The sequence below is a fragment of the Nannospalax galili genome, unplaced genomic scaffold (assembly GCF_000622305.1).
Source record: "Nannospalax galili isolate Female #2095 unplaced genomic scaffold, S.galili_v1.0 scaffold979, whole genome shotgun sequence".
Lineage (NCBI taxonomy): Eukaryota > Metazoa > Chordata > Mammalia > Rodentia > Spalacidae > Nannospalax > Nannospalax galili.
In genome coordinates, this window is record NW_008343671.1 from 377369 (window position 1) to 388685 (window position 11317).

General features: G+C 48.0%; 1 protein-coding gene across 2 annotated transcripts; it reads left to right on the plus strand.

Annotated features, from left to right (window-relative positions):
- The first annotated feature begins 247 nt into the window (after nt 1–247).
- Krt5 (keratin 5) lies at nt 248–6983 on the plus strand. 2 transcript variants are annotated; one of them, XM_029566892.1, is made up of 10 exons: nt 248–384; nt 498–1134; nt 1656–1870; nt 2654–2714; nt 2818–2913; nt 3031–3195; nt 3568–3693; nt 4943–5163; nt 5927–5961; nt 6375–6983. In XM_029566892.1, the coding sequence occupies exons 2-10, from the start codon at nt 586–588 to the stop codon at nt 6656–6658; spliced, it is 1752 nt and encodes a 583-aa protein (XP_029422752.1). In that variant the 5' UTR covers nt 248–384; nt 498–585; the 3' UTR covers nt 6659–6983. The 2 variants fall into 2 exon arrangements, with proteins under 2 accessions (XP_029422752.1, XP_008838199.1); XM_008839977.3 differs by having other exon boundaries at nt 266–384; nt 563–1134.
- The last annotated feature ends 4334 nt before the right edge of the window (nt 6984–11317 follow it).

Below are 11317 nucleotides of genomic sequence, written 5' to 3' on the forward strand. Positions count from 1 at the left end.
CATACTCAAAATGTGAGGCCAGGAATTGCCTTCCAAGAGCTCAGGTTCCCGCAGCTTTAGCTACCTAGCTGTGTAAGAAGAGCAGATTGTTGCCAGGTGAGGGACCTACTCTGCAACACTGAAAGACAGCATCCCCTAAAGTGGCAAGGCAGTATGCACCAGGCAGGGACGGTGGGTCATGCCACTGATCCTGTAAGAATCCCTAAGACAAATGTCCCTTATTTCCTGGCATCCTTCTAGGCTGTGGGTCCCATGGTGAAGAGAGACTGCCACAGCACCCCCAATGGCTGCCAGGATGTCAGTGCTCCAAGGCAAGGCTATTTCTAACTGAGCAGAACCTGCCCGGAGGAGTCTGTATCCCACACCACTGTGCAGGTGTGCCAGGTGAGCTCATAACTGCCCCCCAGGCATGCCCAGCCCACTAATCATTCACAGCTCAACAGCTGTCCCGCCCAACCCAGTTCTGAGGGGATAAAAGAGGGCCTTGCCAACTCCAGGGTAACAGAGCCACCCACAGCGTCCTGTTGAGCGCCGTTCTCACCAGCACCTCCCAACCCACCAGTGCTCCTCCAGGAACAAACCATCATGTCTCGCCAGTCAAGTGTGTCCTTCCGAAGTGGGGGCAGCCGCTCCTTCAGCGCCGCCTCTGCCATCACCCCGTCTGTCTCCCGCACCAGTTTCAGCTCCGTGTCCCGCAGTGGTGGTGGTGGTGGTGGTGGCAGGGTCAGCCTTGGGGGTACTTATGGAGCGGGTGGCTATGGCAGCCGGAGCCTGTACAATGTGGGGGCCTCCAAGAGGATATCCTTCAGCTCCAGCGGTGGCAGCCTCAGGAACCGATTTGGTCCCGGTGCTGGACCCATGTTTGGCTTTGGAGGAGGAGCCAGCAGTGGATTTGGCTTTGGTGGTGGAGCTGGTGGTGCCTTTGGGTTCGGTGGTGGAGCTGGCTTCGGTGGTGGCTATGGGGGCGCTGGCTTCCCCGTGTGCCCACCTGGAGGCATCCAAGAGGTCACCATCAACCAGAACCTCCTCACTCCTCTGAACCTGCAAATCGACCCCACCATCCAGCGGGTGCGGACTGAGGAGCGAGAGCAGATCAAGACCCTCAACAACAAGTTCGCCTCCTTCATCGACAAGGTGAGACACGTTCCTTAGTAGACAATCGAGTGTTTAAATGCTGAACAGGGGAGGCTTTAGGCTTTGCTCCAGTGCCACCGTTGTTTCTAGCTGGTTTTCTGTGGCTTTGTGCTCCTATTTAGGCTGGCCGATGAAAGGCAGGGTCTGATTTCCTCTCCTCCAGAGGCTGCCCCATAAGGGTGCCTGATCACAGTGCACAGGGATGAGCTCAGTGCCTCACATAACGGGAAGACTGCACAGAGGCAGAAGCAGCCGCAGGGCAGTCAGCTTCCCAGATCCCCTGCACTGGACCACACTGCAATGAGCCACTGCAGTGCTGGCTGTGCAGTGCAGGAGGGACTTGGCTTCAGTAGAGGGGGGATGTTGGGAGCTTCACTCCAGATTGTCCCTCTCAGAACCAGGGCCAGGCACTGCACACAGGGTGGGTTTGGGGAGATAGCCTGTGATGGAAGGCACCTGCTGGCGAAAGGGTCAGAAGCACAAAGCCCAGACTTGTCCTTCTCACACCCGGCCCTCTCCAGGTGCGGTTCTTGGAGCAGCAGAACAAGGTCCTGGACACCAAGTGGACCCTGCTGCAGGAGCAGGGCACCAAGACTGTGAGGCAGAACCTGGAGCCGTTGTTCGAGCAGTACATCAGCAACCTCCGCAGGCAGCTGGATGGGGTCCTGGGAGAGAGAGGCCGTCTGGACTCAGAGCTGAGGAACATGCAGGACCTGGTGGAGGACTTCAAGAACAAGTGAGTGGGACAGTAGTGGAAAGAGAGGCATTGAGGGTTTTGTACCATACAAGCTTTGCAACTAGATTTCTCCTTATGCCTTCTCCATGGGCTAGAAGGATGTGCCTTCAGTGGATATCTACAGCACTAAGAGGAAAACAATCTAGGTCTTTGTTTAGAAAGTTCCAGCTCCAGGCTCAGCCTCTCCGTAAGGCACTTAGCCAACCCCAGAGCAGCCCTGTGTGATCCTAGCACCACCTGGTGAACTGTGCAGTACTGGAATCCCCAAATCCTGTGGCTCTTTTCCCAATGCACTCAAAATAGGCAGCATGGGCTTTGGGTCGTTTCTACTTAAAGTAGGAACGAATGGCAGCACCCAGCTCAATGTTTCTAAGAATTCCTTTACTCATGTGAATCATCACTGGGATGCTAGTGTTTTTGTTTCGGGGGAGGGGGTTGTTTGTTTTTGGTGGTGCTGGAGATTGAACTCAGGACTTCGTGCATGCTAAGCAAGTACTCTACCATTGAACTACACTCCCAATCTTACAAGAATATTGCTGAGCCAAGTGACTTGTAGTGACTATAAAATGAGTATCTGGCAGGCAGTTTCAGAGGAGGTACCATCTGAAAGTGTAAAGATTTGCCCAGGGTTCACCATGTCCCCGCCCTGTCTGCGTTTGAGATGTGAGCAGCCCCTTTGCAGTGTGAAAGCAGGCTCATAGTGACTTTGTGCGATATAATCAAACCCCTCCTGTGTCTCTTGTCCTCTGATGAATAAATACTTCCTGTCCCTTTGACCACCAGGTATGAAGATGAAATCAACAAACGTACCACTGCTGAGAATGAGTTTGTGATGCTCAAAAAGGTGTGTGTCATGGAGAGAATACGTAGCCCTGGGCTGTATTCTAAAGGGTGGAGCTACTTAAGTCAGGTGGATGTTATTCAGTGCCATCCGCCTGTTTCCCTAGGATGTGGATGCTGCCTACATGAACAAGGTGGAGCTAGAGGCCAAGGTTGATGCACTGATGGATGAGATCAACTTCATGAAAATGTTCTTTGATGCGGTGAGAAACTGCCTAGATTTTTCTTGTGGATGTTTTATTATCATAATGAATGGGAGATTTGAATGAAACTGACATTAAATATCAGAATTAGATGATTGACTTTGAGCCACCCTGCAGGAGCTGTCCCAGATGCAGACACATGTCTCAGACACATCTGTAGTCCTCTCTATGGACAACAACCGCAGCCTGGACCTGGACAGCATCATAGCTGAGGTCAAAGCACAGTATGAGGATATCGCCAACCGCAGTCGGACGGAAGCTGAGTCCTGGTACCAAACTAAGGTGGGTGCTCGGGTGAATATTTCCTGAGTGAGAGGGTGTACCTATCTAGGGGAACCTAGCATCCCAGGCCACGACAATGCAAAGGACAGAACTCTTGAAGTTGTATCAACAGCTACTTGGTCTGAGCTGCAGGAGCAGTGAGGTATACATTTTCCATAAAAAACCAGAAATCTGAAAAAGAATTTCACAACAGTGCTTGAGGGTAACAAGACAGTAAAGAAATCATCTAAGAACAGTTCCTCCTTGGAAAGGCCCAAACCAGGCCTAGACCCTGATAACCCAACCACTTCCAGCCCCTTTGGCAGCTCTTTCCTGTGAACTTGGGGTTCACCCCGGGTGAGCAGTATCTGTCTTCCTTTCTGGTGGCATCAGTACGAGGAGCTGCAGCAGACCGCTGGCAGGCATGGTGACGACCTGAGAAACACCAAGCATGAGATCTCAGAGATGAACCGCATGATCCAGAGGCTGAGATCTGAGATTGACAATGTCAAGAAGCAGGTGAGGAGGAGATGCAAGAGGACAGGAAGGGCCTGGACTTGGGGTGGTAGATCTATTTTACTTTCCATGTGCTCTACACACACACACACACACACACACACACCACTACCACCACCACCACCACCACCATCACCACCACCACCCAACATACATACACACACACCACCACCTCTTACCACATACATGCACATACCACCACTACATAACACACCACACACACACACATACACACACACCACCACCACCACATCACATACACACACACACACACACACACACACACACACCACTACTATCACCACCACCCAACATACATATACACACATCACCACCACCCCTTATTACACATACACACACACCACCACCTCTTACCACATACATGCACACACCACCACTACATAACACACCATACGCACACACCACACACACACACATACACACACACACCACCACCACATCACATACACACACACACACACACACACACACACACACCACTACTATCACCACCACCCAACATACATATACACACATCACCACCATATAACACATACATACCACCACCACCACTTATTACACATACACACACACCACCACCTCTTACCACATACATGCACATACCACCACTACATAACACACCATACACACACACCACACACACACACACACTACCACCACCACATCACATACACACACACACACACACACACACACCACTACTACCACCACCACCCAACATACATATACACACACCACCACCTCTTACCACATACATGCACACACCACCACTACATAGCACACCATACACACACACACACACACACATACACACACACCACTACCACCACCACTACCACCACCACCACCACCACCACCACCCAACATACATATATACACATCACCACCACCACTTATCACACATACACACACACCACCACCTCTTACCACATACATGCACACACCACCACTACATAACACACCACACACACACACACACACACACACACACTACCACCACCACCACCACATCACACACACACACACACACACACACACACACACACACACACAGAGCTGGAACAAGTTCCAGTGTTAGAATATTCTGTCACCCACAATGGCCAGGATGGATGTACTGGGTTTTTTTCTGGGGTTTCAACACTTTGGTTTGCCTGACTTAGAATTTCAAAAAGAACTGTCTCAGGCCAGTCCAGCTACCAAAATGATCCCTCTGCTCCTTTTCCCTCTGTAGTGCGCCAACCTACAGAATGCCATTGCTGATGCTGAGCAGCGTGGAGAGTTGGCCCTTAAGGATGCCAGAAATAAGCTGACTGAGCTGGAGGAGGCCCTGCAGAAGGCCAAGCAGGACATGGCCCGGCTGCTCCGCGAGTACCAGGAGCTCATGAACACCAAGTTGTCCCTGGACGTGGAGATCGCCACCTACCGCAAGCTGCTGGAGGGCGAGGAGTGCAGGTGGGCAGATGTCATGGGCTTGAGGTAGCCTCTCTCTTGATGAAGGGGAGTTTGATGAAGAGTTCCAGACAAACATACAAATGATTGAAAAGCATTCATCTGGTTCATTCTGATACATGGGCACACTACAGGTCCCCACTAGCTTTTCTGGCTTAGTCTCCACACCATGTTCTTGCGCTCTGCCTTCCCTCCAAACACTTAAATAACTGAACAGATGTGTCCTGCACTTTGTCGCCATTCTATTCTGCTTTGGTTCATGTTCTTTTCTAGACCTGGGAGTCTACACCACATCTTGCTGTCCCTACTTTCCAGGTTCCTCTTCTCCAGGAAGTCTTTCATGACTACCCAGCTGACTTAAACTCTCTTCCCTCTGGGTTCTCAAACTACTGTGCTTTCTTCAGCCTTCTAATATGGGCATTGCTGACTGTGTCTTAGGGACTTCCTTCTGGCTAAGTTCTCCCACAGAATATAGGCTTCTACCAGGCAAAGTCTGCTTTATAGAGAGTCACATTCCCACCACTGCTTACTCATACTTTCCATAAATGGGGTGGAGAAGAATGGGAATCATGATCTTCCTTTGACAGCCTGGTCTGGGTAATTCTTCTTCGTTAGACAGTCCCTCTAGAGAACACCTTCTTTTCTGACTAATCTAAGTAGATTCATGGAATGCAGATGCTTGGCTTTGGGGTGGCCCTAAAATCGTGACAATGGGAGCCAGGCTGCTTGGGGGAGTTAATTCGTATTTCAACTTTTTGTCTTTTAGACTGAGTGGAGAAGGAGTTGGACCAGTCAACATCTGTAAGTAACTTTGAGCAGACATTCATAATAATAATAATCGTGCCAACTCAGAATCCTGCTATTTCTAGGCACCAGGCAGTCCCCATCCTAATAAATGATTGTTTAACACAATAAGAAGCAAGTGGCAGAGGCATAGAACATGGGCAAGGACATGGAACTCCTGTCTTATTTCTTAAAGGGTCCATACTTGTTGAACCTGGTCCCTCATCTTTGCCCCTACCAAGTACCTGGTTCCATGCCCTGCCTCGTGTCCACCAGCTTTCTGTCAGGGATCATAATTTAGTTCTTCTGACTCATTCTGTTACTCTATGAAAAGGGCTAGGTATACACTCTATCCCAGGCAGGATCAAGCATGCGGTGCAAATGGGATCAGTCAGATAGACCCGTCTCACTCATGTTTCCTTTTCCTACAGCTGTCGTCACAAACAGTGTCTCTTCTGGCTACGGAGGAGGCAGCCTTGGCTTGGCCGGTGGCAGTGGCTTTGGCAGTGGTCTTGGTGGAGGTGGTGGTAGCAGCTACTATTCCACCAACAGTGGAGGTGTCGGTTTGGGTGGTGGGCTCAGTGTGGGGGGCTCTGGCTTCAGTGCAAGCAGTGGCCGGGGCATGGGTGGGGGCTTTGGCAGCGCCGGGGGCAGTAGCTCCAGCGTCAAATTTGTCTCCACCACCTCTTCCTCCCGGAGGAGCTTCAAGAGCTAAGGAGTGCCTGCAAGTCCCTGGCCCCCATGGGCAGCCCTTTTCCAGGCAGCCTCCAGGCCCTTTTCTTTTTTCTGGAGGGTAGTCTAGACCACGCCTACTGCAAAACCATGCACTTTGGTTCCTGGGAGGACTGAAATCCAAACCTCTGGCCTCCAAAGTCACAGTTTTATATTCTGATGTAAATCAGTCTTGAGGTCCCTAAAGCTGGTCTTGGATGACACAAGCACCCAAAGTTTTCTGGAATGTAAGTCATCAAAGCAGAGTTCCTACCCTCGCACCCACCCCAATTTTGTCCTGGTTCTGACTCCCTCCAGAGTATGTTCAATAAAATGCTTTTATAATATAAACCTTGGTGCAGAATCATTTTGTGTGCATCTACAACCATCCCAGGGACCCCATGAAGAGGAGATGGGTCCGGATGTATTTGGTTTTCTTGATGATTCACGGGGAGGATGGGAGGACAAGAGAGGGAAAATGGCATCATTTGGGTGTCCACAGGCTCTAAGAGGCAAGAGAGGAGTTTGATGAAGTCCCTACAGTGAGGGGATGTCTGCTGGGCACAAGGGGAATATCCATCGTGCTGCGCTTCAGAGAGACTTTAGAGCCCTTTGTTGACAGGGAAGCCCATTCAAGGCAGGCCAGTTTTGAAGAAATGGATAAATAAGCTTGAAAAAATGGGGCTTAACTAAGGTTGGCAAATGAAGACTATGTTGGCCCAGAACTCCAAACGGCCTAAAGGATGTTGGGTCTTGTCTAACATTTTTGGATACCAAATTTTGTTTTTGACAGTTTCAGGGTTGGAATACTTCTCAGTTTACTAAGTAATTTTGTGAATTTATCTGAGACTATCTTCCCCTCCGTGTGGGATATTGGCATCCCTTCATTTCAAAGGCTCTCCTGTATTTATGCCTCCTGAATGTGCTTGTAAAATGAATCGCTTCGGAGGGGGATTCATCCATGTAAGCCACATCTGTGCTTGGGAGAAAGTGGGTGTGTCAAGGTCTTACTTGCAGAGTACCCAGCAGCCGGGCTGTCCAGGTGCTGCTGGTGTCTGGGAAGGCATGTTGTGGCCTGTTGGAACAGCATATCTGGAGCCAAATCCATGAGAGGAAAATCCTTGCCAGATACGGACTGGGCGATCAGTAATTATGGTAACATTGGTTGTGGGGACTTATGACCATAGCCCTCAGGCTGTGGAACTCTACTACGCAGCACAATTCATTCTTTCCAAGTTTAAAAAAGAGGCCCTATTGTGTTGTATGAAATGACTGTAACCCTCCTTTCTCTGGGTAGATGCCATTAAAGGAATCCTTAGAGGTCCTGTTTTAATTTACATTGGGGCAGTTATTTTAACCCGGGAGAGAAGATCCATGGAACTCAAATTTGTCAAGCCCAATTTATAGATAGCGAAGATGTAATTTAATTTTAATTTAGTATTCATTGGCTCAGACTGGGGTATTTTAAAGGATGATATGACTGTGGATTTAAGCAAGCCAACAGTTCTGACGAGATGAAGCAGGCCTGTTCTCTGTTTTGGATTCAGTAGCTACAATCCTCATGATTTCAGGGTTATCTTGTTTACAACTAGTAGGATCCCCAGGTATAAGTGTAATTTGAGCTCCAGCATCTATAAGGTCATAAAGATTTGTCATCCAGTCTATTTCAGAAGATGCACCTGTAATTCATAGGTTCTGTGATAAAGGTCCAAAGCCAACCCACATACCTTTTGGTCTTTTTGCTATATACATTCTTTTAGAAAAGTTGGGATTCTACTTGCAGCAAATTGTGGAATTTTGTCTTATTTTTTGCTTCCCACACAATTCCAGTTCCTTCTTTCCTGTTTGTGGATGTACTTTGTTAAGAGTGGAATATTTATGCTGATATTGATAAACGTCTTCCTCTAGAAGGTCCCAAACCATTAGTACATGGGTGAGGAGTGGCTCGCATAGAAATAGTTGCATAAATTCTCATGTGCCCCTACAGCCCAGAAGACCAGGTTCTTTTTCTTTTTTCAGCAAAGGCACAAGAAGCAGTAGCAGTAGCCAGGGCATTTTATATTGTCTGAGTAAATCATTTATCTACTGGGGTTATGGCTTTTGTGTGCTATGTAGTAACTGCTGTTCCTCCACATGAGCCACCACCTGATGGGACCGTTTACTGCAGAGTTTAACAATCTTTTCCCTGAGCACTCTATAAAGGGAGGGCTGCAGCAGCCTGAGAGACACAACCAACAGTCACAGAATACAGGAAATCTACTGAGCTTAGCATCAGTCCTGGTTTATACTAAAAATGAAGAAGACAGCTCAATATGGGACACACTGATAGTTTCGGGCTGAGACACAACACCCAAGGCCACTTTAATGAGAGATCTACTCCTACACTCCTGGCTCTAAAAGCCATGTCTTGCTATGTGATTTCTGACCAAGATCAGTAAAATCCATCCAGTCTCAGTAGAACTTAGACAATGTAACAAAAGCAACACAGGTTCACACGTAAGCTTGTCACACACCACTGGCAATGGCACAGCTCAATGAGGCCGTCAGCCAGCACACAGCAGCTTGAAGTGTGTGCTGCAAGTGGGAGTAAAGCCAGACTGCAAGCCAGAGCAAGAGGAAGAGGACCCTAGTGCTGGTGAAACTGGGGAATGACAGTCAAGGAGGGACAGTCACTTCCCATCCCCCCCAAATCTCCCCCGGGTCCCAAGTTTCTGTCTAGTGGTAAGACCCTTGCCCACCCATGGATACCCAATGGGAACTCATTCAAATACATCAGAGAACTGAGACTACACAACAAATCACTGTCCCTCAGATTGAAAGGCACATTACAGAGAATCCCAACATGCCAGGGTTGGCATCTCCAGGGACCAACAGTTGGCAGGAAGATCACAACAGCACTTGACAAATTGCACGGGTTCCAGTGTCCAGTGTCAATAAGTGGAATACTTAGATCAGGGCAGCCTAGGCTTAGGGGAGCAACCGTGCTTTTGTAAGTTTTGCCTCTAGGGGCTCTACCAAGTCCACTTATGGAAGACCAAGAGAAAAATCCCCTTGTGTTTCCAGCAGGGGGAGTGGAAAATGAACTATTTTGAAACAGCCAGAGAGTTTGTTCTTAACTGTCGGCTGGCTGGACAAGCTACTTAACCACAGCAGAACATGATGAGGTTGTAGCAGAGCCTAATTGATCTGAAGGAAGGGAAATGAGGTCTAACAAGCAGTGTCGTGGAGCACCATGATGAAACCAGCGACACAGATGGGCTCATCGGTAGACCGGACACTGTTGAGAATTCGTCAATTCAGATTCTCTAAGATTGACGCAAAACTGAGAAGTACAGGAAAAGAAGACTAAGGAGAAAATGGAACAGGCGATGCCAGAACTGTGGTTGTAACAGTGTGCGGCCACAGAAGGTGCAATGCACATTGAATGAGAAAGTAAAAGGAATAGAGAAAAGCACAGGAAAGAACAACAGGAGTCAGCAATGACTAAGAATTTCCCAGTATAAATGTCAGACGCCCAAACATAAATACAGGAATATCATGTATAATTAAAAAAGCATATACGCATGTAAAAAGTTATACCTAAGCATAGTTTTTCAAACATCAGAAAATCAAAGATACAGAAAAAAATGTTGAAAGGAGCCAGAGGGAAAAACAGGCTATCTACAGGGAATAAAGAGTAATAATGACACATCCAGCTTCTTCAAAGGTGTTCTTCAGCGTACAAACAGAAGACGGTGGGGTGAGACATTCAGTATCAAGAGAAAACAAAACTCAAGCCTTCCAACCGACAATTCTGTATTTTTCTAATAGTCTACAAAAGTGAAAGCAAGCCAAGCGTGGTGACTTACACCTTTTCATTCCAGCGCTTGTCAGGCTGGGGGAGAAGGGTTGCAAATTTGAGACCAGCCTGCACCACATAGCAAGTTCAGGGACATCCTGGGCAACTTAGTAAGACCCTCAAAATAAAAGATTTCTTTAAAAAGTACTGGGGATGTAACTCCGTCGTAGAACATTTGCCTATTGCATAAAAGTCTTAGGTTCAATCGCCAGCACTGAAAAAAAGTGAAAAAAAATAGACTTCTTTAGACAAACAAACAAACAAAACCTGGGGGAAATTGTCTTATAAGAAATGTTAAAAGATGTTCTTCACTGAGTAGCAAGGTTACGTGTGTCATAAAGTGGGGCCTGCAACAACAAAAAGGGGGGGCCCGGACACAATAAAGTAAAAAGGCTTTTAGTTTTCCCCTCTGAGTGGATCTAACACAGTCTGTTCAAAATTACAAAAGCAAGGATGCCGTCAGTGTGTCTGTGCCTTATGTATGTGAAATGGATGACAGCAGGGATACAAGGATGGAAGAGGGAACTAGGGTCACTCGGTTACTGCAGAATCTGGGAGTTGATTCAGTGTCCTTTGGAAGTAGACCTGACAGCAGGTGTGGTGGTCCACTCCTATAATCTCAGCACAGTCTCATGAGCTCCTCCCTCAGCTTACTCAAAGTCCCAGCACAGTATCAAAGAACAATGTCCAACACTGGCTTTGACTTGCTGCAAAGCCACAGCAATCAAGCCAGAGTGGCACGTGGAAGAACTGACACAAATGTCAGTGGATCATAACACAAAGCTGAAAATAAGTCCTACAGAAATGTAGTCAACCGGCTTGACA